Source organism: Aotus nancymaae, unplaced genomic scaffold (assembly GCF_030222135.1).
Source record: "Aotus nancymaae isolate 86718 unplaced genomic scaffold, 86718_ANA_hifiasm-v0.15.2.pri h1tg000064l_1, whole genome shotgun sequence".
Lineage (NCBI taxonomy): Eukaryota > Metazoa > Chordata > Mammalia > Primates > Aotidae > Aotus > Aotus nancymaae.
Window position 1 is genome coordinate 28,473,944 of NW_026988479.1, and position 25,991 is coordinate 28,499,934.

The 25,991-nt window shown below is 42.0% G+C and overlaps 1 protein-coding gene across 4 annotated transcripts in view; it reads left to right on the plus strand.

Moving 5' to 3' along the window:
• The first annotated feature begins 14,919 nt into the window (after positions 1-14,919).
• Positions 14,920-25,991, plus strand: part of GRIA1 (glutamate ionotropic receptor AMPA type subunit 1) — a 320,067-nt gene continuing 308,995 nt past the window's right edge. Inside the window, exons 1-2 of one of the 4 annotated variants that reach the window (XM_064366541.1) lie at positions 14,920-15,718; positions 18,325-18,462. In XM_064366541.1, the coding sequence (XP_064222611.1) occupies positions 18,450-18,462 (13 nt within the window). In that variant the 5' untranslated portion in view covers positions 14,920-15,718; positions 18,325-18,449. The remainder of the gene's footprint in view (positions 15,719-18,324; positions 18,463-25,991) is intronic. The other 3 variants (XM_012460388.3, XM_012459679.3, XM_012461082.2) reach the window with 3 other exon arrangements.

The following is a 25,991-nucleotide window of genomic DNA, read 5'->3' on the forward strand; positions in this document are numbered from 1 at the left end:
GTTGATAGTGGTTGCTTCAGTAGAGCTTTTTAAGTGACTTGAATTTTCTTATACTTTCATAAGCTAACATTTGCTAAAATGAATATGTATTTATATAATTCTAAAACGTGGCTAGTTTTTGAAATGGGGCAATAGACAAAAATTTGAACTATTTTACTTTCTCTCTGTGCTACACTTCTATTTCATAAGTTCACTTTGACATGAATGATTGAGATTCCTTTTACATTTTTTCATTAATTCAACAAATATTTTTGAGCATTGACTAAATGACAGACACAGTAAAGATACGGGCTTCTCTATGCACCTGCGTTAAACTGTAAAGCTGAGCACATTAAGCAAGTTCTTTACTACATAGCTCTAGTTGCTACTATTCAATTTCAAGATAAAGTCCAAATGCTACACTGTAACACAAAAGGAACTTCCTGTCTTGACCCCTGCCCAGCTCCCCAGGACTCATCCTTTGCCACTCCAACCTTTCTAAACTACTCTGGCTCCTTGAAATCTCACCATGATTTACCTTGGATGTAAGACTGTCCTCATGCTGATCCTCTGCCTAGAAAATTATCTACTTTTCCATTAACCCTCATCTTGCATTCACATGGCTGACTCCTATTTATCCTTCATCCTTTAGCTTCATCCATTCAGCTCAGAAGTCACCTTTTCCAGGAAACCTTTACTGATATGAGCCCATCCTACCTTGTGCATGCTTTTCACATAGAAACATAGAATTTCCACATTACATGCTATTGATTCATAGATGTAAGCACTAGACTGTGAGCTCCTGGAGGGCAGAGAACACTTTTTAGCTTATTTCCTCAGATCCTCACACTGAACCACAACCAAGTATGTACTCAATAAATAGCCTTGAGTGAATAAATGAGAGGCCCCTTACTCTAGTGATTTACTTTCTTAAGTCTTCCCCACTGCACTATTTATAGTCAAATCCAGTGGCTCTCCTCCATAGCCTCTAACACCATTGTCCACACTTTCCTTCTCAGAAATCCTCTTTTCCTTGGTTTCCATGACAACAGATTCTTTTTTGTATTCTTCTGGCTCCTGAAATCTCTCCTTTTTAAAAAAAAAATATATTTTTTCTTCCTTAAACCCTAAAATATTGATAATTTCCAAGGCTCGATCTTCAGACTTTGTCTCTCTTCACTCTGCATTCTCCCTTGAAGACACTGCCCACCCCCACATTTCCAATGACTCACCCCTAACCCAAGTAGATGTTACCTAAGCGTTTGAGACTAGCTCTGACTTTAATTCTGAATTTCCAAGCTAGCTTGCTCACAGCCAAATGGCCACAAAGATGTACTGCAGGAAACAGCTTAGCATATCTCAAGCATTACTCATTTTTCTTGGCAATCCCTCCCCCCAACAGCATGTGCACACATGTTCACACCCACGCAAACTCACAATGTTTTCTACTTTCTACAATTCTTACCCTGATTATCAGTTCTATATTCCTACGGTATTAGGCCAAAAACACTAGCATATAATTTTTACCCTTCTTTTCTAATTCTCTACACTTAGTAAATTGAAAATGTTTGCCAATCCTACCCTGCTTGAGTTTAATCTCACAACTCCTTTCTTTATATTAAAAAGTAAAAATAATATGAAAATTTCAAACACATAAGAAAACTCTGAAAATATTACGACAAATATTTCTGCTGTGTTGAATTCAAAGGCATTTTGTTCTCCAAGAACCAGAATGTTACGGTCACTGTTAAAACAATGCTATGCCTTCCTATTCCCTTACCCCTCCCTAAATTGCCAACATGAAGTTAATTTATATTTTTCGTATGTCATGCAATTAAACAAATGTAAAAGCAAGAAATGTATTAAGCTGGAAAAACTAAGATCTATACATGAAAAAAATTGTGTTTATAATATGCTTCTTGATTCAGAAATGGGTGATATTTATATAATTGCAACACAAATAATGTGTTTGTAGGAATAGGAGGTGATTTGTGATAGAGAAGTTGTATAAGAACTAAATTATTATTCAACACTTCCTTTTGACTTCTTCTTTTGATGCCCTAATTCTGGAATTCACTTGGTTAATTGTAATTGCCGTGACTTCCTAACTGATTCCTGCCAACATCTCCTGGGTTATCGTTCTAAAGCATAGTAGCATAGAACATATCATTTCTCCTGTTCAAAAACCTCTGATTATTTTATTTGGGTTTGCCCTCTGTAATCTGGCATCAGTCTGTCTTTCCAGACTATCTCCCTCTTCACTGGGGATTCTCAAGCTCAGCACTGTTGACATTTTGGGCCAGAAGATTCTTTGTTGTGGGGCTGTCCTGTGCATTATAGGATGTTAAGCATCCTCCTTGCCCTCTTCCCCTAGGTGCCAGTAGCAAACCCTTTCCACTCCAAGTTGTGGCAAAAAATATCTCCAGATATTACCAAATGTCTCCTAGGAACAAAATCTTTCTTTCTCACTCTCTCTCTCTCCCTCTGTGTGTGCGTGTGCATGTGTGTGAATCTCTCTCTCTCTCACGTACACACATACACACACACACTCAGTATCCCTAGCAAACCACTACTCTAAGCCAACCCTTACCTACATTATTTAATCCCCATCCCCAACCATATATATCTTAGATTCAGATTATAAGGAAATGCTTGCTGTTCTTTTGAATCCCAACCATGTGATTAGTACCAGGGCTGGAACTGAATCTCAGGAGGTTGAGTTTTGCCTTGGCTAAAAGCTACATTTGAGTGGAAGCTAGAATTAAAGTTCAGAAAAATAAAGCCTTTGACTGCAAGTGGAGAGGATATACACACTGATAAAAAGAGAACAGCTTAAATATTTCCCAGAAACTCCCATGGAAGTGGGTGGTAAAACTCAGTGAGAAGCAAGAATGGAGAATGTGAGGCTGTGAGAAGGAAAAGGCTATGAGAGTTTGAGGCATTGATAATAATAGCTAACATTTGAGTGTTTACTATGTGTCAGGCACTTACAGTGCTTAATCTCAAAACAAATTTCTGAGGTCTGTATTATTAGCAATGCCATTTTACAGATGAAAAACTACAGTACTAAGAAATAAAGAGATTTTTCCAAAAGTCCCAAAGTTAGTAATGAGTACAGCTGGGATTCAAACACAGAGACTTTGGCTCTGGAGCCTGACATCTTACCCATAGCATCATAATCTCTTTTGCAAAGAAGTGCTTTCCTGAGCCCAGTTTTCTTAGCCTAGAGTAAGTGAGGTCTTAGCCTGTGTGGGCCTCCCTGCTACAGATGACAGGGATTGCGATCTAATCCATTGAAGTCCTGAGCTCTAGTTTTGTTAGCAGCTGTAAAGGATGCCATCAAGTAGCCTTGCTAGTCCCTCCACAGCCCACATGCCCTGAGTGAAAATTCTCTTTAGGTTTCCAAAACTTCCTCTTTGAACCTTCACCCTGTCTTCCTACACTGACCTTCGATCTTCCTGTCCCATCATTGGGGTGTATCTCCCAGGAGCTGACACTGCAGAAGCATCCCCACATCCTTTCTAAAGTCCTTGCTTTATTTTTGTCATAGAAAAAACAAGATAGAGACTGCTTTTCTTGTTCCCAGTATCCAATTCTGCACTGGCTCAAATAAGGTGCTGATAAATTGTAGCAAACCATGAACATATATTGGTCAACTGTTGACAAGGCATTGTGCCAAGCACTATATATGTAGCTTCTCATTTAATGCTCACAATATCCCCTGAGGTATTATTATTCCCATTCCCCATTTTATGGAGTGGGAAAAGGAGGTTCAGGGAGCTAAAATACTCTGCTTCAGGTCACATGGCAAATAAGCCTTGGAGCTAGTCTGCAAACTCAAGCACTCTGACTCCAGAGCCCACACTATAATATTAGCTGGGTAAAATGTTAATAATTTTGAGGGTTACTTTTTGGCAAGCTTGGCTTTGTTAATAGGCTAACATCTGGACCATCTTAGTGGTCAAGGAATCCTTAAGAAATGGTGTCTTACTTCCAGATGCCCTAGCCGAAGTCACAAGTCATCCTCTCCACTCTTCTCTGCAGCCTCTCTTAGTTTCTTATGTCAAATGTCCCACTTCAGTTGGACCAACACTTTCCAGTTCTGGCTTGCTGTCCAGGGACTGTCTCCAGTTCCCCACTCTAGAGCATGCATGTCTGGCAGGTCCTGCAGCCAATTAAAACTCTTGCTCAGTTCTCAGCCCCACCCTTCTACCCAGATTCCCTTGACTTTTCTCAGAATGGTCATCAGAGGATCCTTCCAGGGTCCCAACACTATAGTTTTCAGTAAGGAACAGAATTTACACCTAAAGGAAGCAGGTGCCTGCTATTCAGCATGATTTTTGTAAAGAGAAGAGTCTACAGACACAAGGAGAAGATAGCCAGTCCAAAAAGAATGCAGAAGTTGGATTTTGGAGAAATCTAGCAAATGCAAGAATTGTCCCCACTAAGGGTCGAAGTCAGGAAGAGTCAAGGCTAGCCTGTCTCTCTGGACCATTGCCCATCCCACCCCCTGCTTCCCCTTATCTTGCAGGCTAGAAGTCTATGAGGAGGGGAGCTGCCATCTTAGTCTCCTCACACCTGACAGACATTCTGGAGGCCTGTGTCCAGGCTGCAGCTTTGGATTCTGCCACTGCCTCCACCTGTCCCATCCCTTGGAAGACATCCAAGTGCTATACATGTGAACTGGAGCCAGAGTGGCCTACTACCTGTGCCTGAGCTCTCCTGATAGCATTTTGAAGAGGAAATAGTTCAAGCCTCTGATATTCTGGCTCAACCCAGCAAGCCTAGGTGTAGAAAGCCCCCCTTGAAAAGCCTACTTGCCTTAGTTCCTCTATTGCCATTGTCTTTGAAGTCAGGTTGGAAGAAACTTTTCTCTCTTGCTCTGTGGCTCCTCAGTGAAGACAATCCTACAGTGGTGGAGAAATAGTGTCTTGATTTCCTGGCCGTCCCTTGAAGCCCTCATTTTCCAGGACACTCCTTTCAGGCTAAGTCATTCTGTCTTCTCTGGTGAGGTCACAACCCCTAGATACAGGCCAGCTGCTGGAACGACTTCTCCTGGGAGAAGTGGCTTCAGTGCTTTGAAAGGCTGAAACCATTTCTCCCAGGGAAGGTGAATCAAAGGAGGAGGCCCTTGAGATGGCAAAACAGGAGAGACTGTTCAGTTTTAGAGGAGAACAGGAGGCTGTTTCTATTGGAGGTTAGGAGTTGAGAACCCACAGGGAGAGAGCTCCATGGTAAAAGGACAACTTTAAAGTGAAAGAGTCCATGGAGAAAGTCACCTGGTGTTCTCTGTCTCTCCCCAACTCATCTCTTCTCCCAAAGCTTTCCAGCAGTGGATCACTGTGCCCTTCTTGACCATCACAGACAAAGTCAGCCACAGCTCTGCAAGTGCATGGGAGAGATAGCCCAGCTGTGGTGAAGGTGCGAGGTCCCCTGAGCTACATCGCAGAGACTGTCAAGGCAATGACCTGAGTGTCTGACATCCAGAAAGACCTATGTCACAAGCCATATATCTTAACTGCCTTTGCTTCTCAAGATGTCTGTCCTGCCAAAAGCTGTGTAGGAACCCACGGTGGCTGATGCATTTCTATATCAGAGGGAGTATAGAATTCTCTAGGGCCACCCTTCAGACTCTGCCTCCCAACTCTGCCTCTGTTTTAATTTCTCCCTTCTGCCCCTTGTTAGGACATCCTGATACCCTAGGAATTTACCTATTCCAGGGCTGCTATATGATGAAGACAGGCAATGATAGGATCCATTTATTTTGGGGACTGCCCATGGGATCCTGTCCCGAATGAGTCACCTAACCTGTACTGCTGGCAGAGGGTACAGGCAGTCATGGTGTGTCTTGGTCTGGCTCTAGAGAGCTGGCACTAGAGAAGTAGGTCCTCATATTTAGCTTCTAGGGCAAAGTCAGGCACCTGTACCAGATGCCGGTTTGCCCTGCGGAAGCAATTCTTGGCCTATTCCATCCCCCTGGAGTCCAAGGCTGGTGCCACATTGCTCTCACCAGCTGTTGTGCCTTCTGGTGAGGAAGAGTCTAGAGACCTCACCTTCTCCCAATGAAAGAAGTATTATGCCTTAAATAGTTTGCCAATGATTTGAAGTCTCACTCTTGTTTTGAGTTCAGGAAGTATACGATCTTATATTCAGCTAGAAAATGCCATAAACAAATAGTGGTTAGTTTTTTAGTAGAATGTGTTGTAAATGAATAGTGGCTAGTTTTCCAGGTGAGCCTACCCCAGCCGGTTGAAATGCTGTACTTTCACTAAAAAATCGTAAAAGACAATATTGTAGAATCAGATTTTGTTTGCTTCAAAAATCATATGATTTTAAATATGAGATATTATCAATAAAGTTCTTGGCATTATTGGCACTGCCTGAGAGCCTCATCTCAAGAATTAGAGGTAGAAAGCATTGCCTACTGGCTGATTGCGAGGGTCGGGGAAAGGTAAAGTGGGAAGACTACTGACTCCCAAAAAAGTGAGGTGCATGATGGGATGCAGAAACTGGCAGTGTCACATAGGATAAAATAACCTGTCTCGAGATCTACTTCTGCTACTTACTGGTTGTGTGGCCTTAGGTTGGTGTTTTTAGCTTTCTGAGTTAGTCTCAGTGCTGATTAAATAAAGAAGAGTTAAATAATACTGTTTCTACAGGTTTGAAGAGGGAGTAGCATAACATATAATGCTTCTAGAAGATTCCTGTGGCATGTGGAGCTGAGTTGTGAATGGCTTTGAAGGCTAAAAGACCAAGATGTGCCTCACCTGTAAAATGGGAGTAGTCTAATGTGTGTAAAGTATTTAGCCCAATGCCCAGCGTATGAAAGCAAGTGGTAGCTACTGTAAATGACACTATTATATTACCATCCTTGGCTTCCCCAAGGAGGCTGATTCCCTTTTGCCATGCTTATACTCTGTTCTATCCTACAAGAGCCAATATGCTATTTCTGCTTGACTTAGAGAATGGAAATGGGATGGTGGAGCACGGTGGCTGGCTCAGAGCAGCCAGGTATTGAATCAGATCCTGAAGATGTGAAGCCACCACAGCAGTCATTGGGATAGAAGAAGGGTGGGAATGGGGAATGAGGAGTTCAGAAAATACTCTATCCAAAGGGCCCATAAAACAGATGAAAACAGCAGGGAAAGAAGGAATACAAGGTGAGGCATGGAGAGGGGAGAGGTAAGCTTTATTTATAAGTCTATGTTAAAGATACCAGGGATGTTCATACAAACTCTTGCCTGAGTTTATTCCTTCATAAGATTTATTCTACCAATCAAACTGTCAAGTAGTGTGTAGCCTAACCATTTGGCCTTCCCTGTCTGTTATGGTGAAATATTATCTCAGAGGTCTTTCGTGGAAAGCTTACTGCATGAGCTATGGAATGGTGGGCAGATCACATTCTCCAGGGACTCCAACTGCCTCTTCTAAAAATCTATTGAACTTACTCCTTTTCTCTTGTTAAAAGACCTGTCTAACTTAGGCCTCTTCTCTTGTGTTCCTGTATGCTGTAGTTTTTATAGCTATTACTTTGGCCCCTTTAAATGAGCCTCGTGTCAGGTCTCACTGTGACAGAACATGAACAATACCACTCACACAGCTGAGCTTGGGCTTCAAGTCTCTGAGCTGCTGCTACCTGGCTGGGTGACTCAGGGCAAATGGCTTAACCTGAGCTCCTACTTCATTTTTAAATTGAAAGTGTCAGACTCCATTATTTCAATATGTCTTTCCAACTTTGACATTCTACTTACTTCTCTTTCACGTAAGAAATGTTCCATTCCTAGCCTTTCTATTTTTCTTCTGCATGATTTTGTCTCCCTTAGAGTAATAAAGGAGAGGCCAGAGGTCAGGCAAGCCGCAAAATTTAATACTAAAAATATGACAGTCAATTAGAATCATTTATGTTCCAAGTCTCCTGAAAACTGATTAAAATCTTCCTTTGGCCATGAGGGGTGGGTGGGGACTACAAGAAGCACTATAATTACTGTTTGGCCTCTATCAAAAAAGGCTACCAGATATGGGGAGAGGAACATTGGTTCTTCTCCTCTTTTAAGACACATTCATTTTTTGAAACACATTCATTTTTTGAGCCTTATGCATGCTTTCTGAATGGCTTCTCAGAGCCCCTTCCTGAGAATAATGTGACTGAGCCACTGCAGGGTGGGGTTTCAAATATGAAGACTCTCTGTCTAGGTCATGTGTCCCCAGGCAAAGCTCTTTACCTTTCTGGAAGTGTTATACACATTGCCAAGGGCTTGCGCAGTGCAAATTTACCAAACTGATTTTACCAAATTTACCATGTCCCTTGGGACAATATAGAAAAGCAGTTGGGAGAACCAACCTTGGAAGACAGGCAGATCTAAGTTGAAATTCCAGCCCTGCCTCTAAATAGCTGTATAAACTTGAGCAAGCAACATAAACTCCCTAACCCTTTATTCTCCACTTGTTAATGAAATAATAGGTGTTCATACTTCAGAGAATTGTTGTGAACATCACATGACATGAGGCAGGTTTGTAGCCTGGCACTGTGCCTGACACATGGAAGTGCTCAAAAAAAAATTAGCTCACATTATAGTCACAATTCCTCACCCCTAAGGGGCTGAAAATCAAGTGGAAAGAGTCAAGTTAAATGTCAACTAAAATCGATAAGTAATAAGTAATGCAGATGCTCAGAGAGGCCAAAATTGGTGTGGGAGGGCCTTGTATGGAAGATGGGAATTGAATTGGATCTTAAAAAATTAAAATGTGATCAAGAGAAATAAAGGTACTTCAGGGAAGGATAAATTTATCCTTTAAACAAGTATTTATTGAGAAGTTTATGTGTGTTAGATGCTGTTCTAAGTGCTAGAGTGGATAAGATGCATTCTAGTAATGGATAAAATGATAAACTAAATATGTAGCATAGGTAGTGATAAATGCTGCACAGCGTAAAGCAGGGTAAGGGTCATAAAAATCATGGCAGGAGGTGGGCGGGATATAGTAAGTGAGAGACTTCCAACCAGATCCTGAAGTGAGAGCAAAAGCAATGTGGATTTCTACAGAAGGTGCTTTCTAGGCAGAAAGATGAGGAAGTGCAATGGTCCTGGGATGAGATGGTGATTAATGTGTCCAAAGAACAGCAGGCAGGCCAGTGTGACTGCAGCAGAGGAGGCCAGGGAGGAGGGGTACAGGATATGAGTGAAAGAGGCAGCCAGCTGCCAGATTTCAGACTTTAAATATGATATGAAGTTCTGGGATATTTTAGAGCCAGAGAGTGATGATGTCTGACTTTTCTTTTTAAGAATTTCACTCTGGCGGCTAGACAGAGAGCAAATTATGTTGCCGGGGAGGGGGTACAAAAGGAGTAGAAATAAGGAGTTGATAAAGATTGAGAAATACGGATCGAATGAATGACCTGGAGTGGAGCAGTGGTAGAAAGGGTTGGGTTCTATATTTTTAAAGTACACCCCGTGTAATTTGCTGATGGGTTGGATGTGGAGTTCTTAGCTTAGCTTGACAACTAGGTGAATGAAGGTGTCATGTAGGGACATTGGAGGGATGAGGCAAGGAGCAGGTTGGAGAGCAGCAGCAGAAGAAGATTGTGTATTCCTGATGGGCAGATGTTTTGAGGGTAGGGGAAGTGACACAGGCTTAATAGAAGACTGGCAGACTGAGCTATAGGAGAAGCTTTCAGAAGCAGATTGGAACCACATGGAAGGCCTCTAAGGCAAGGATGACTCTGAACTCCAACCAAAAATAATGACATTTCACACTTCTGTACAGGAATGGCTGGCAGAGTCCTTTCTGTGTGTTTGGAGACTCGCCAGGCCCTTCACATGGAGCATGCCATTAATGCTCTCTCCAGCCCCACAAGGTATACCCTCTCATTATCCTCACTTCCCAGAAGAAGACACCGAGATAAAGGGGTTAAAGAGCTCGTCCAGGACCACTCATCTGGGGAGGATGGCGGTGAAGGTCTGGCTCGCTTGTCTCCTAGACTAGGGCTGGATTAGCCACAGGGCCTCTTGGGAGAGCTGGTGCCAATGCTGCATGATGGCCGCCAGCCCCTGTGAGTGTGGCCCAGGTGGCCTCTCCGAAGGGATTGCTGATTTAGAGGAATAGTCAGTGCCTCCAATTTCTGCCAGTAACAATAGTGCTGCATAGGAGCTTCCCCATGGAATAGACCTCTTTTTTTTTTCTTTTTCCCAGGCATTGATCCTGCCCCAGGGTGTTTTCCAGAACTTACACTGCTCCCTAATTACCTAGTAATTCTGAGGGCTTATGAAAATGCTGTCATTTGTGTGATAAGGGGAGGGAAGACTGAAAGAAGAAAAAAAAAGCAGATAGAAAATGCTGTTAAACCTGGCAGAACTCCAGGGTGGGTAATTACATTCTTTGGGGTATGTTTTTGACACACACAGTCTGTGGATTATTTTGGGAGCCTTCTGTAAGAATTGTGCTAGAAAACATGAAAAGTATTATCATTATTATTTTTTTAAACATCTTTAAAAATAAGGACTTTCTAAAGCCATAGAGGCACTCTGTCTCTGATTGCATTTTTGCCAATTTGTTAGCTGTCAGCAATCTGTTCTCAGATCATAAATTTGATGGTTCCCCCACCTTGAATTGTTTTACACTAGAAACCTAAAATGTTAAAGCCAGAAGAAACCTTGGTGCAACACCCACATTTTGCAGATGGAGACACTAGTCCAGGAAGGGAAGGAACCTGCCAATGCCGCTGCCACAGGTAATAAGAGGTGGAGGAGGCTACGGGCCTCCCCAGACACGATGCCTGTCCTTTTTCTTCCTTACCCCAGCACCTGCTGTCAAATGGACTTGCAGAGTGTCAGAACCAGAAAGGTCTGACATCTGATCTTGCCATTCAATAGATGAGGATACAGTCTTGGAGAGGAAATGAACTTGGCCCCTAAATTGATACTGGGCATGAGAAGTGGTTGGACTCTTGTCTCCAGGCTTCCACTGGCACTCTGTGGCCTGTCAGTCAGATCAAGCTCAGAGACACTACCCTTACCTTAAGCCTTTTTTCCTTAAGCTTGAAATAAGGTACACCTAATATATACATATATATATATATAACATTTTATATAATATGTATTTAATATAGAAATATACTAATATTTATATATAATAAAATATATTTTATACTTAAATATTATATTTTTTATATATATAGATATAATCCATATTTCTACATTTCCTTGAAGAAAATCCAAGAATCTAGCCACCTTAGGCCTGCAATTCCTCATGGTAATGATCTGCTGCTGCTGAGTCCCTGCAACCACCTTTAACAGGATACAGTCTCTCTAGTTCCCTTTGTCTTCCCTGTTCTCCCCAACTTGGCTCACTTCATGCATTTCCCTCCTTGGCCCAAGGAAACATTTGCATTTGTAATCCCTGCCCAACACCATTCTCCTTGATTTGCAGTGTCAAAACAAAGCCAAAATAAGTAAATCTTAGACTGTTTTGGCTACACGGTAGTAGGACTTAAAGTATGCCAAAAATATGGGCTGGGATAGATCGTAATTAATTTGAGGAGTAGGTGCCATGCTGTCTCTAGAGTACAATTTGAGCAGCATTTGGAGGGCTTTTCCAATGGGGTGTCAGCTGCCTGGAGTTCCTCCATTAGATACTCAACCAATAGACGTTAACTAGCACCCATCTTCAGATATCCCACTTTAAAATGTGAAAGTCTTAAAAGATGATCAACCTGATTTTTCTTCAGTGTAATATAATGGGAGGGAGTCTGCAGGGTCCTGGTATCTAGTCCCTGGGTTGCCAGTCACTAATCCCCTCAAGGAAGGTTTTTTAACCTCAATGCTATTTATATTTGGAACCAGATATTTCTTTTTTGTAGGGTGGGTGCTTTGTGGATTGTAGGATGTTTAGTGACATCCCTGGCCTTCACTCATGAGATTCCAGGGGTACACTTCTATAGTAGTGAGAACCAACAACCTCTCTGGACATTTTTGCCAAATATCTCCTGGGGGAGAAAATTGCTGCCAGTTGAGAATAAAGGATGACGTTAAATAGGTTATTTAGGGAAACGAAGCTGTTTGGTAGGTAGTTCTAACCTCTGAGGATGAGGAAGTGAGAAAATCACCTTCTACCAGTGGTCAGTCTTTCTCATGCACATGCTTGCTATTGTAACTGGCATACTACAAATGCCCCATGGCTCACTATGGCCTACCAGAAATTCAGTGGGTTCCAAATCCTGACCCTGATCTCCTCTAAATTCCATATTTCCCAATACGTTCTTCCCAGTTATGCACTGCTGGCTCCAGGCTCACAGAGCACATGGCGTTCTTTCCTGCCTCCAGCCCTTGCTGGGGCTCTTCCCTTGGTTTGCATGTCCTTCCCCAATCCTCAATTACTTCCTTCATGGCTCATCCTTCATGGCTCAGCTGTTTTGAAGCCCCGCTGGATCCCCACAGACAGGCATACTAGTTGCATCCTTCTTTGTTCCCCTACTGTTGTGTTTACATCTCTTAGAGCACTTATTATGGTCTTTCTGGGTGACAGTTTTCTGGGTTTATCTGTCTTCTTCTTTTGCCACACTCACCTGCCTTGAGGCAGAGACTGTGTCTGATTCCTCTTCATATAGCTGAGCACCTGGTACCCTGTGGGATACAGAATAGGTTCCCCACCAACATTTGAAATGAAGAGAATTATAAAGAAACGTGGAATAAACAGTTGAACCTAATGTAATTTGACCTAGATGCCTAAGCTTGAAATATATAAGTTCTATATTTATTTAATAAGTGAACAACTATGTATTTAATAGACCGAGGGGAGCTATTAACTTTACTTGAGCAGGGCAGTGACATAGATCTCTGTTTCAGGAAGACCTGCTTGACTAAATAATTAATAATGACCATGGAAAATTTATCTTTTTGGCTTCCTTAAAAGTCCCCTCCCCACAAAGTATGCAGAACAATTCTTACCTAAAGCAGGTGGGCATTGAGGTTTTGCTTGTAAAGGGCCTTAAGAGCTTCCTCTGAAAGGTGATTGTGGAGTGTGAAGCCCTTAGTGACAGCCTAATTATTATTATTACCAGACACAAAGCTTAGGGAACCTAAAAGATCCTCAGGTACTCTTCAAAATAGTAAGAGGCAAAAAATGCAAATGGAGAAATTAAAAGATGGAATCATTAGAACACAGTCTCTTGGCAGAGACCTTAGAAGTGATCTTTCTTGATTCTGTTCTCTCATCTTCCTACGCTGATGCTTATTCTACCTTTAGAAGGTTCCTACCCAGTGCTTGCTGCTAGTAGAACCTAAGAGTTAAGAGCTGGGGGCCTGATGATGGAGTTTACTGTGTTTAAATGCCCAGTCTCTTTCATTAGCAGTGAAAACTTGGGTGAGTTTTTAGACCTCTTTTTCTTTGTCTATAAAATGGTCATGAGGCTACCTACCACAGGTATTGTACAAATGAATGATAAACGTGCATTGCTTAGCATGGTACCTGGCATGTGAAAAATAATGAGTAAGCATTAGCCTTAAAAATTATTTTAGCTAATTAATTAATACATGTGAAATTGCATAGGAAATCACAAAGCATTTGACCTCCAAGATGCTCCTAGTTTAGGGGCTTCATTGAATATGGTCATCTATTTTTTTGCAAATTGCAGTCCTTATAGCTGTCACTCAAGTCCATGTGATATACAGTCTTGGTGAGGGAAGTGAAGAGTCTCTGGATAAAATAGCCTATTCATATGGCAAAGCAAAATGGAGTCCAAAGTCTATTATTGCTCTTTCTTCCTAAAGACACAGTTGACTTTCCTTTTCTTGGATCATCTCCTGTTGGACGTGAGTCCTGGACGAGGAAGTAAGTCAGCTAGTAATGGTCATAGCACTCGTTTGTAGATTGTACTATATATCTTAGTAGGTCTGTGTCTTTATGACTTAATCCCAGAAGCCTTGTTTTTCGTTTTTTTGTGTTTTTTTTTTCATGTGTAAAACAGGGCTCATGGCCACTTTACAGGATTGGATTGAAGATAGATGGATACAACACTGTAAAGTTCCTTCAAATACTGTATTCTGTGGCTGCTAGTGACTGCCGCTTTGCATCTCACACTATCCTCCTGAACAAAATTGTTCTCTCTACAGGTTATTTCAGCAGAAGCCCTGGTCCAGGAGAGTCTGTGAAGTTCCAGCTTACACCAGACATGACCAGCATCCAGAGAGAACTGAAAGAAGCTTGAATCCTCTCACTAGAAACCCTGCAAAATGACTCATGTAATTGCTCTGTGTAAGTATCCTTAGTCTTTATTGTACACCCACACGATTCTGATGCTACAGACTCCTGTGGAATGCAGAGAAAGGGAGAAGGGGGCCCATTTTAAATGCCTAAGATTGAAAAGAGACCACCATCTTTAATTGTAAAGGTAGACAGGGACTGTCAAATATCTGGTCAAACACCTGCCTGTCACTCCAGATCCTCCTTTGTTTGTCTTTCTGTCATTCCTCCCATTAGGAGAGAGAAAGCTTTTTTTTTTTTTTTCCTTTAAATTTCCTAGGAGGGATTTCTAGGGTCTTTCCCTTAGGAATTAGTTGTAGGAATAATTGGGCCAGTGGAGTGCAGGAGATATATCCAGCGCAGCCCTTGCACTCCTAGAAAAAGTGACCTAGATCAAGCAGCTGGTGGATTGAGGACTATTGTGGGGACCCCCTGCCACCTACTGACTTACAGCTGAACCCACATTCCCAGCAACTTCAACCTGAGGGCTGGGGGAGGGGGCAGAAAGAGCTCAGAAAGGCGGGGGAGGGTAAAGAGGACTGCGGGGTTGCCCCTTTCATGACCAAGTGCCACGTGTCGCCTCCCCCCCACCTTTCTGCACATACAGAAAGGAAGATAAGGTGAGGATGGGAGGCAGGGGGGATAGGTACGGAGGTTGGCTGTGGAACTCCGAGCTGGCTCGGTGGGTATTAGCATAGAGCTTGCTGCCTGTGTGAGTGTGAGGGGGAGAGCGAGAGAGAGCAAGGGAGGGAGAGAGAGGCAGGCTGCGAGAGGAGAGGAGAGGGAGAGGGGGAGCCAGCGCTCCAGCTAGCATGAGGACGAGCTTCTCTTCCCGTGCTCAGTTAATCTGGCTGTCAGTTGGTGTTAACGCTGCAGTTTAAGTGCTCGGATTCCAAGGGAAACAGACAAACCTCACTGAAGGAAGGAAGGAAGCAAGCAAGGAAGGACCTGCAGGAGGAAAGAACAGGCAGAAAAGCGAGAAGAATAAAGGGAACGGGGAGGGGAAACACCAAATCTATGATTGGACCTGGGCTTCTTTTTCGCCAATGCAAAAAGGAATATGCAGCACATTTTTGCCTTCTTCTGCACCGGTTTCCTAGGCGCGGTAGTAGGTGCCAATTTCCCCAACAATATCCAGATCGGTGAGTGAGAGGGCGGCCTGGGGGGGGACTTTCTGGGTCTGGCCAGGGTTTTTTTGGGGGGTGGGGGTTGTGTACCCCCCTCCCCGGTATATGGTATATGCTTGGCTCCCTAAAGCTGTGCAGCGGTGACAGAAGGGAGACTTGGGCTGCCAGCCAGAGGAGGGGGCTTCTCCTGATCCGATAAGGGGCAGAGGAGAAGTGTTCGCACACACACGCACACCCCACTCACACTCCAGGCAAGAACATGTGAAATGGAGGAAGCACCGCTTTGGAGGAAAAAAAAAATGAGGCTGAAAGGGGTGGTGGGTGTATAAGGAGTTAACTCTATTGCTTGGGAGATGGTGCTTGATTCCATTTTTTATGTAAGTATGTATGGTGTGTGTGTGTGTTTTTACGTGTGATATTATATATTACATATGCACATATATATGTAATTGAAGGGGGCAGTGCTTTCTCAGCTGTGGGAGGCAAAAGAGACCCTCTAGAAGAAGGAGTGAGGGGTGCTGGGTATATTGTAGCCACTGAAATAATGCCAGAAGGCCCCCACTCCAAGGCGGGAGGGCTCTCTCTCCTGCTCTGGACTCCTCCAGCTGCCTTCTCGTTGCTGACTGCCATGCTGGGCTGGTGGTCTCCACTCCCCCAATCCTGAAATTTCCTAGCCTGCCTAGTCTCCCCCTTCCTTCTTTGCCCCTCCTCTTAGATTTCCTATCCACAGAGGTTGTCTACCTTTTACACACACACAAACACACACGTACACATGCTCCTTTCTCCTCCTGTTGGCTGTCCGTTATCCTTGTTACTGGGCTCCATCCTCCCAACTTGGAGGCAGGTTTCAGCATGCTGCATGCTTTTTTTGTTTCCCATTTCCCCTTCTTAGTTGTTGCACTTCTGAAAGGCCCCACCACCCTCCCTGTATTTCCGAGGGAGCTGACAGATAGTGCTACTCTTAATAATAATGAGGGAAAGCAAAGCAAACAGAAACAATAACACCAATCAAAGCATGTCCGCAAGGGCTTGGGGCTTCTGTGTGACCAGCATTTCAGTGAGGTTTGTGTCCCGGAATGAAGCAAGTGGCTGCTGTGTTTGGAAGCGTCTTCGTTTGTTTGGTTTCTATTCTCTTTCCCCTGGTAGGGAGATAGCTCCACTAGGAAAAGTTCGCATTGCTGGGAGTTTGTATTCTTTGTGTGAGTGTGTGTTTCAGGGGGCACATGGTGCAATTGGTGTTTCGTCAGTCACACAGGTGTTGCAGTCCTCATCTCTTTCAACCTCCCCAGCTAGCTGGCTTGGAGTGGCCAAGGAGTAACTTGCTTTGTTTCCTGACACCTGTTAAGCTACATTCTGAAGTGTGTATGTATCTGCTAGTGCTTTACACGCAAAACTTCCTGCTTTAGGGGAGACACTTCCCTGGTAACCCAGCCTGTAGCCTTCTACTCCCCAACCTCCCACCCCTTCTCTTTCATTCATTGCAGAGGAGGAGAAAGGGGACAGGGTAGTGTTTGGGGTGTGGTTATGTTGTAGGGGGGGTACGGGGAGCATCAGAATCAAGAATTTTTTGTTGTTTTTATTCTTTAAAATGGGGACACATGTACATGTGAAAACCACTGGCTCTTACATGTGGCATTGTTTACATTTGTGCTTATATACTACCTAACCTTTGCTGATTGGAAGTGTTTGTCTAGTGTATTTATATATAACTAACAACTGGTATGAATGCTTGAAGATGTTTTGTGTATGTGGTATGTTTTCTCCTGCATCTCTGCAGATTTTTTAAATTATATTTAGCCCTAACTTGGTTGTTCAACTGATAAAGCCATTGCTACTGTTTTCAAGAAAAGAGATTGAAGCATTAAATTGTAGAACAAAATGCTGAAAATATCACTGCCATCAGGTAGTACTTGATTCTATTCATGTGATCTGTAACAAAAGGTTTGCAATCCATTTATTGGTTCTTAAAAACAAACACATATCCACTATACAAGAAGTTAGAAGTGCATTGTGTTGGGACTGTGATGACTGTCAGAGCTGAGATCAACTTCTATGTAAACATCGTTATAGTTCAGTCTCTAGAAATGGCTGATTTTAATTCACAGAAATGTAATTGATTTACATGCTGACAGTAAATACAAAGGTAACCCATGGACTCTTGTTTCTTGGAACAGGAGCCCCAACAGGCACCTTTTCTGTGCCTTTTACTAGAGGAGAATGTTTATATCCTCTTGAGAGTCCTAAGATCCCACATCTTTGAAGCACAAGGTTCCACCATGCAAACACACAATGGCAATACCTTATGTAACAAGTCATTCTTAGGTAACTGGGATAATGAGTGGTAAAAGAAGAAGTAAAACATTGTTTGGAGAAAATCAGGAGTTTTTAGAGAAAATGAATAATAAACCCTATGGGCAATAGAATAGTTAAACTGCAGACAGATCTTGCTAGGCCAAAGACTAAAAGGTGCCCAAGCAAATGGTTATAGTAGTGGAGAAGCCCACAGGGTCCCAGAGCTAGATTTCAATCACTCTGCAGCATTGATCAGTACCTACTTCCCATAAGGCTCTCCAGTGAGAGATGGGGCTGTTATTAGACAAATTAGACATGACGAGGGAGTGAGGGCATTTATGTGTATGTTTATGTAAGATAATAGCAGCTCCTAGGTGGTTTATACAAGGGAGGAAGAAGAGAAATGGCACAAGTCTCCTGTTTTCTCTGACTTTAGCTGAGTTGAGGGGTACACAATCAAATGTTTGAGCAAGGGAATAGATATTAGAGGCCCTTGTCACATAAAAGCTCGTCTGTAGAAGTTTAAGCATCAGTGTCCAGTTAACTCTATTTGAGCTCTCATCTCTACCACTCAAGGCTACAGCTAGTGAGTTTGGCATGGGGAGAAGAAAAGGACTCATCTGGGTGAGTTGTTGAGGAACTAAAACCTGTCTCTAGCCTGTATACCATGTTGCATTTTCTTTTCTCATAGGGGGATTATTTCCAAACCAGCAGTCACAGGAACATGCTGCTTTTAGATTTGCTTTGTCGCAACTCACAGAGCCCCCGAAGCTGCTCCCCCAGATTGATATTGTGAACATCAGCGACAGCTTTGAGATGACCTATAGATGTAAGTAATTGCTTCTATTTCTGAGATGTCTTTCTGCGCTAGACCAATGAAAGGAGGGCCTGTGGGTAGGTGGTGGTGTTGCAAAAATGACTTCAGTTGCCATTCGTCTTCATAACAGAAAGCCCTCCAAGAAAAATTTCTAGAGTCTTCGGAGTGATTCCAGCAGTTGGCATTTTAGCCCCTACAATGTTTCATGGAATGGATTTGCTTTTTCACTGTCAGCTAAAGTGAAATGCCAGTGTGATGGGTGCTTGCGTTGACTATCTCCTCTACCTTGCAGAGGTTTTCTGGTTCAGCTGAAAAAGATTTACACATACGAAACTTCTGAGAGACATAGAATTAAAGGTCCTTAGTTTATGAGAATGTGGTTTAAAATGCTTAAGGCATTTCCTATTCACAAGTTAAATGGACAGAATATCACTTGACAAGAAAGGATAGTTGAGAAGTTGTATACATCTGGTTCTTCATTTTTGGAGGTGACCAATAATTATTAAAACTTGACGCTTTGGTCATTTTTAAAATGGCTTGAGGATATTGGTTGCTTAAGACACAGTTTGTAAGATGGTCACTGAGCATCAAACAGAACAAAGGTGGCCTCAAGAAGGAGAAGGGCTAGATAAATCTCTGACATCTGAATTGAATGCATTATGAAGTGTGGGCAATGAACACTATTCTGAGTTTTTCTGGCAACTAGGAATGAAAAGGAAGCCTGTGCTCACATCATTGGCATTTTATGACAGATGAAAGCATAAAAATTAATCAGGAGACATATTTTCCCTTCAGGGATTAAGCTCAAGTAAAAATTTATAGCAGGGACGTGTGAGCTGAATGCACAAGAACAATTCGAGACCCCAAACTGGATTGAATAGGCACGATAGTCTTTGTCACTGCTGACTTGGTGACTTCTGCTGTGCTGTCTACGGCTGAAGGCATGGACCATATTTCCTTTGTGTCTTTCTCAGAGTCCCACATGGTGAGTTCTCAATGATTCAAATAGGCTTTGCTTTGAAGTCTCAAAATAAGAAGTTGGAATTCTTTCTATCCCTAAGACCACTCCTAAAATAATGCTGATACAAATTCCAAGAACTATAATTATAGCAGATTTCATTTATTGAGAACTTAACTGTGCATCAGAACTATGATAAATACTTCATATTCATTTATAGTCACATTCGTTACCATTTATTAAGCATTGACTACAGCCCATGTAATGCACTGATTGCTTTTCATGTGTTAGCTCATTTAGTCCTCACAGGAGCTTTGCAGAGTACTATACGTTATCTTTATTTTATAGATGAGAAAACTGAGGCTACCACAGGTTGTATAACTTGCCCAGGGTCACTCAGGAAGCAAATGATACACTAATCCTTATGGTAACCTAATCAACTAGTGGGATTACCCAAGAAATGAAAGGGAGTTTTCAGGGTCTTGTAAGGCAGAGGTCTGATAAAACACCTAAGGAGAAAAACTTACAGTGTTTCAAACTGTAGCTGTGATTTGCACAGGACTGGTCCATTGAATAAATAAAATAACAATTCTGCATTTTTGTAATTCTGAGGTTGAAATCTTGTCTACTGTGTTACTTACTACCCTTAACAAAAGAGCTGATTAATTGCTGAATTCTAGTTCTACGAATTCATCTTTCTGGGAATCTAGAATAATACTGAGTAGCTATTTTGCCATCAGATAACCTTTCTTTTTTTTTTTTAATATGGCTTTGATTAGGATCTTTAAAAGGGGCATTTGGGTGTAGGCTCTCAGTGTATCTGTAAACTTTTGCATGCATATGCATGTGCTAATTTATGTCCTGGGGCAGGGTTCCATAGCTTTTGTCATACTCTATAGCTTTTGTGTTACTTGCTTAGAGAATCAAGAATAAAGAGCTGATGTATGTATTCACTCATGCTGCTGAGAACTGTAACAGGTCTTGGTAGAAAGAGATGTGAACTGCTCTCCTAGTGTCAAGATGTTGACTGGCACAGCAAGATAAAAGACAAAAATAGGAGAAAAGGTTCAAAAGCAAAAGGTGATGCATCTGACTTGTTATCTTAGCAACTTAAGACTTGATCTCTAGTAGGGTTAATGGCTGTTTATTAGGAAGGCAGAAATATGATACAGACAATGTTGTTCATTTTGGCCAATAGGGCTGAAGTGGATGGATCTGAGTTGTTGAACGTGATGCTGCCATCTATATACTAGTGTACAGATTTCCCTGGATTCCTGTCTTGTTCATTTAGTTCATTCTTTAAATGTTTCTTCAAAGCTATAAACATAAGCATTGGAAAGACATAGATGATAAAAAACCCTTGCTCTCAGGTAGCTTACAGTCTAGTGGGAAACGTTGTTATGGGGTTATCTGAGAGGCAATAATCTTAGTTTGTGCTTAGACTTTGTGTTTCTTTTCTTTAGTTCCCAGATCCCAGAGGGGATACTGGGCAATTTAGGTGGAAATGGTGGCCTGACTGGAGGAGTCTCTCTTAAATTTCATGTGAGGCTAGGAACAGTTTAGGGCTATATTCACCGTGATCCACTGGTCTGGGAAAACTTTACATCTGTCCCAGTTTGAATTGAGTAAAAAAGTGTCCATGGGAGCAAAGCAGTTTCAGGAAGAATGGACTCATTACTGATACATGGAAAAGCAAAAAAAAAAAAAAGCATCCTATTCAGACTAATTTTCTGTGCTGTGATTTTTTGAAATCTGAATTAGTAGTTACCTTAAATTAACTGCCCCATCAGTCTTACATCTAGAAAATGACCAAATATTATTTGTTTTTTCTTGATTTTTGTTGTCATTTGATTTTTTTTTCCTTTGCATTTTGCTATTCATTATCCCTCCACCAGAGGGTGGAGAAAGGAAGGGAGAGGAAGTGTAACGGGAACTGTTCAGGCTAGACATGCTAGTAGCAGGGGACTACAAATGAGGAGAGATGGTTATATGGTAGGGAAGGTAGGGAAAATAGAAGAGGGTTATGGCTGCTACTACTGGCCAAGGTGAGAGTTTGGTGCCTTCGTTGTGTTCAATCTTTCTTGCTTTCCTTGTCTGCCATTATTAAAGAGTAAAGCCATTGAATGAGCAACCCAAAGCCTTGGGATCTCCTCTGAGCACTCTACCAAGCTTACAGGGTTAGGGTTTGGGGAGATTGTGCATAGAGAAGATATTTACTCACCAGCTACCCAGCTTATCTTGGTACCTTTGTGGTAAGTGTAAATAAAGGAATAGAAGAAATACTGATTAAGATTATTACTATTAAAGGTCTATATTACTATAGTGCAGGGTGGCAGCTAATTCTTACCTTTTAATTTATTCATCTGTTCATTCATTCAGCAAATACATACTGAATGCCTGCTTCATGCCAAACACTGGGCCAGATACTAGAAATATAAGGGCCAGGAAAGAAGACACAGTTTCTTTCCTTGCAGAGCTTACAGTTTAGCCCAGAGGTTCACAAACTTCAAGGCACATAAAATTCACTCAGGGAGCTTGTTTAAAGCAAGAATCATGATGGACTTTCTACTTCCTGAATCAGGATATTCAAGAGTAGGCCCTGGAGGAATTCTATAGCAGTTATTATGGGGATCACACTTTAAGAAACTTTTTAATCTAAAAAGTCTTCCATCCCTTTAGTAAGCATTTTTGAGCCCTTAACTAAACCTAGGCATGATATAAAGTGTTACAAATGCAGACAACATTAAGATGCATTCCCTGCCCTAGAGTACTTTATCCATAGTAAGACTTTTCTGTCCTGTACAGAGAAAATTAAAATGTAGTGTTATAAGTGCTACAGCAGCAATTTGTATGGAGTATTAGAGATACCTTGAAGAGTGGAGTTGGTCTCTAGGAGGTGGTGATTGAATTGAGCCTCAAGAATAAATAAGGTTATCTGTTTATCTGCAGAAGGGGTCATCAAATAGCCATCCACAAGCCAGTTCCAGCACAGAGACTGAGTTCTGGGCCCACACATAGTACGAACCATGGAGTTTCACATTAAAACTTGGACATCTTATCTTGATTAATATTTTAAAATATTAAATTATCTGGCAACACTGGGCCCCAGGTCTATGTAGCCTCAATTTGCTGGGATAGAACAGAGTATACCCCATCTAGATGGTCTCTTTCTCAACCAGCCCATTCTTCTCATTTTCTTTAGCTGCTGGCTCTGGCAAACCCTGATTGACAGCACTGTAATGTTGCCTGTGTTGTGTCTTTATAGGTTATCTCTACCACCAGAATATGAACTGCTGCCAGAAAGACCATGTGTATCTGTAGTGTAGTGTTGAGAACACCTGGAAATGCCCCTAACACAAATGAACTGTAGGAGTTCAGGAGTAGGAGTTCAGTCTGTAGGAGTCAGGGAATTACACAGCATAAAGATGTCCAGAGCCTCAATGACAAAAGGTGGAAGGTAGCAACCCTAACTATAGTGGGATGCCCTCTGTTATGGACCTACTGGGGAAGCCTGGCAGCTACCTAACAAGACATTAGGCACTGGCAACAGACAGGTGGCCTAGCTTGCCTGAGCGTGGCTCATCAACTTCAGAGTTGCAACACATATTTCTTTTTCTTGACCTACCCAAGGCTTTTTCATATTTGGCATAAAAATCCTGACTTTTGGCATCTTTTTAAAAAAAAACTTAGGGTGTTAAGCAATGCTGGGCCACATTCCTGCTCAACTTCTATTGTCTAGAGCTGAGAAGTACTGTCCTTTTTAAATACACAAACTCTTAAAGTTCCCATTACTTCCTGTTGTGCCTATTCCTAGAGTAACCAAATTATGTTGCATGAGAAGGCCTGAAAGTAGGCCAATCTGCTCCACTTGATTTATATCATCAGCATTCATCATTTTATTATTTTATTCTAATAATATTTATTATTTACCCTGTCACAAAATAATAGAGGACACAAAAGATGTATAACTCCTACTCTCAAAAAATTAGTCTATATATAGTAATGAAAAGAATGGTGGCTGGTGGTGGGATAAACAAGGATTACTTTGAAGACCTACTATGTGCCAAATACTTTGCAGATGTTGTCTTAAGTTTTATAATGATATTGAAAGGTTATTATCTCCATTTCCTAGATGATAGTACTGAGACTGGGAGAGATTGTGTCTTCTTTATATTATGCACAATAAAAACCTAAGCTAGAATTTAAAGTCAGTTTGGGGGGCTCTAAAACTCCATGAACTTTCTCCCTTTAAAGATCTATGACTATATGAGCAGGGAAAAGTACCATAGCAGTGAAATAGCCCTACAGTAGAAGTGCCACAGTGGAATTTATGATTCAAGCTTAAGAGCTAAGTCTTCCAAAGCAGAAGCTAAGACTGTGGATAATGAAGACTTCTTGGGGAAGGTGGAACTTTAGTAGGCATTAAAGGGTGGAGCAGATTTTGGTTGTGGAGTAGGAGGAGGGTATTTTGAGTGGGTAAAGTCACAATATTCCTCCTCGCCTCCCCTCAACCACTGCTGCATATGCTTGTTACCATGTGGCAGAGTTGGGAGTTTGCCTCCTGCACCACACTATGTTCTCAGCTCCATGGCAGATATCTACAGTTCTCTGGTTAATGTTACAGTCTGATGTTGGCTCCTCCATCGTCACCCGTGCCCTTACATTAAGGCACACAAGTGTTGACATTTGTCTATGGTTGATTCTTGGTTCTTATTATAATATTGATAATCATCAGCTTTTCTGGATAGAAAAATCCTTGTAAACATTTCTTTCCCTGACTAGTTTGAAGATCCTGCTGGTATGAGTGAGCTTACTGCTCTCCTTTTAGCCTCTCAGGATAAAGTAATCATGGCACATTTGGAAAACAGATATGATTCACATATTTGTTAATTAATTCATCCAAAACCTTTTTATTATCACCTTCTATGGGGATATGTACTGTCACTGCCCCCTTCCATGCCTTTGCAGACAGCATTGATTGATTACAGATTTTTTTTTTTTTCCACTGAATCTACACTTGGCCTCAAATTGGTGACAGCTGATGCAGGAGATGAAATTCATTTTTTATTACAAGGCATTGCACTAGAAATTGAGAAAAATAAAATGCATTAGGCATTGGTTTTCCTCTTAAGGGGCTCAGGTTCTCATAAAGGAAATAGACATAAACCAAATCTGCCTCTCTCTCTCTCTCTCTGTCTCCCTCTTACATACCTATACACACACGCACACACACACACACACTCTCACACACATACATTCAGAAGAAGGAAGGAGAACCTTTAGTTGGAGGGATTTAGGTTTCATGAAACAAAGACATTTGAGTTGAATTTGGAAAGAGAGGTAGGATGTAGATGGGAAAATGTATATGTATATATTTGTATAAACACACACACACACGCACACTCACACACCTGCCTGTAACGGCAGGTTTGATGTAGTAAATAGTACACTGAGTTGAGATTTGAAGACATGGATTCAAATGCTGGACTACCTTCTTGAATCTTTTAGGTGTAATCTTGGAGAAACATCCCTCCCCCAAGCTTATTTATGAAATGAAGCTCATGGTCTCTGAGAGTCCTTCTGGAGCTGTATTTCTATACTGGCAGCATATGGAAAACACCAGGGATATATGACTAATAGAAGTTCTCTATCTTTGGCTAGCGAGAGGGTCCCTAAACAAGCTAAGAGTCTAAGGAAAGCTCTAGACTTCCTTCCACCAAGTTGCACATCCAGGGCACATTCTGTATGCAAATGCACGAACATTAAGCCTACTTTGGGGCCTCAGGTGAATTCATTCAATATTTAACAAGTATTTATGGAATGCTTACTCTTGTGAACATAACTAGGAAGCAGACCTATGCTCACGAAGCTCACCAGCTAATAAAGGAGGCAGCCATTAGATGATCACACAAATGAGTATATAGTTATAGGTCATAATAAATGATCTGAAAGGAAGGGCCATGATTCTATGAAAGCGTATTACAAAGGAACCAGCTCTGTTCAGGGAGATGAATAGACGCTTGAGCTGAGGACTGAAGGCTTTGGTGATTCGATATTGGGAACAGGAGGAGAGTTTGAGGAGCTTCCTGTGCAGAGGCCTGGCCAGGCCTCGTGGGCTCTGTTATGGATTTTGATCTTTAGCCCAAGTGCTAAAGAGCCCATGAAAGAGTTTTAAGCAAAGAAGTGCCGTGTTTAGATTTCTGTTTTCTCATCAGAAATCAGATGCTTGATAGTACTCTGCCAAATCCACGTTTCCTGAAGACTTCTGGCTTGAGTTTCAGTGGTCTTGTTTCTTTACACCCATCTCCGGTTTGGGATGGAGTCTGGCAGATGAGCAGGAGGATGGGGACAGAGGCCAGGGAAAAGGGAAGCTGATGACTTGGTGTAGAGGTGCATTGCCATCGTCTGTGGCTCTTTGAGTGCCCATGGGCATTCCTGGAGATTGAAGGCTGATCCAGTAGAGTGCCTGGAGAACTAGTGAGCCTGTGTGGAGGCAGGGATTCATTCAGAGTCCTCATTTATTTTAACAAGGAAGACATACATAGCACTGAAGTTCAGCCTCTGTTCCAACCAAACAACTCAG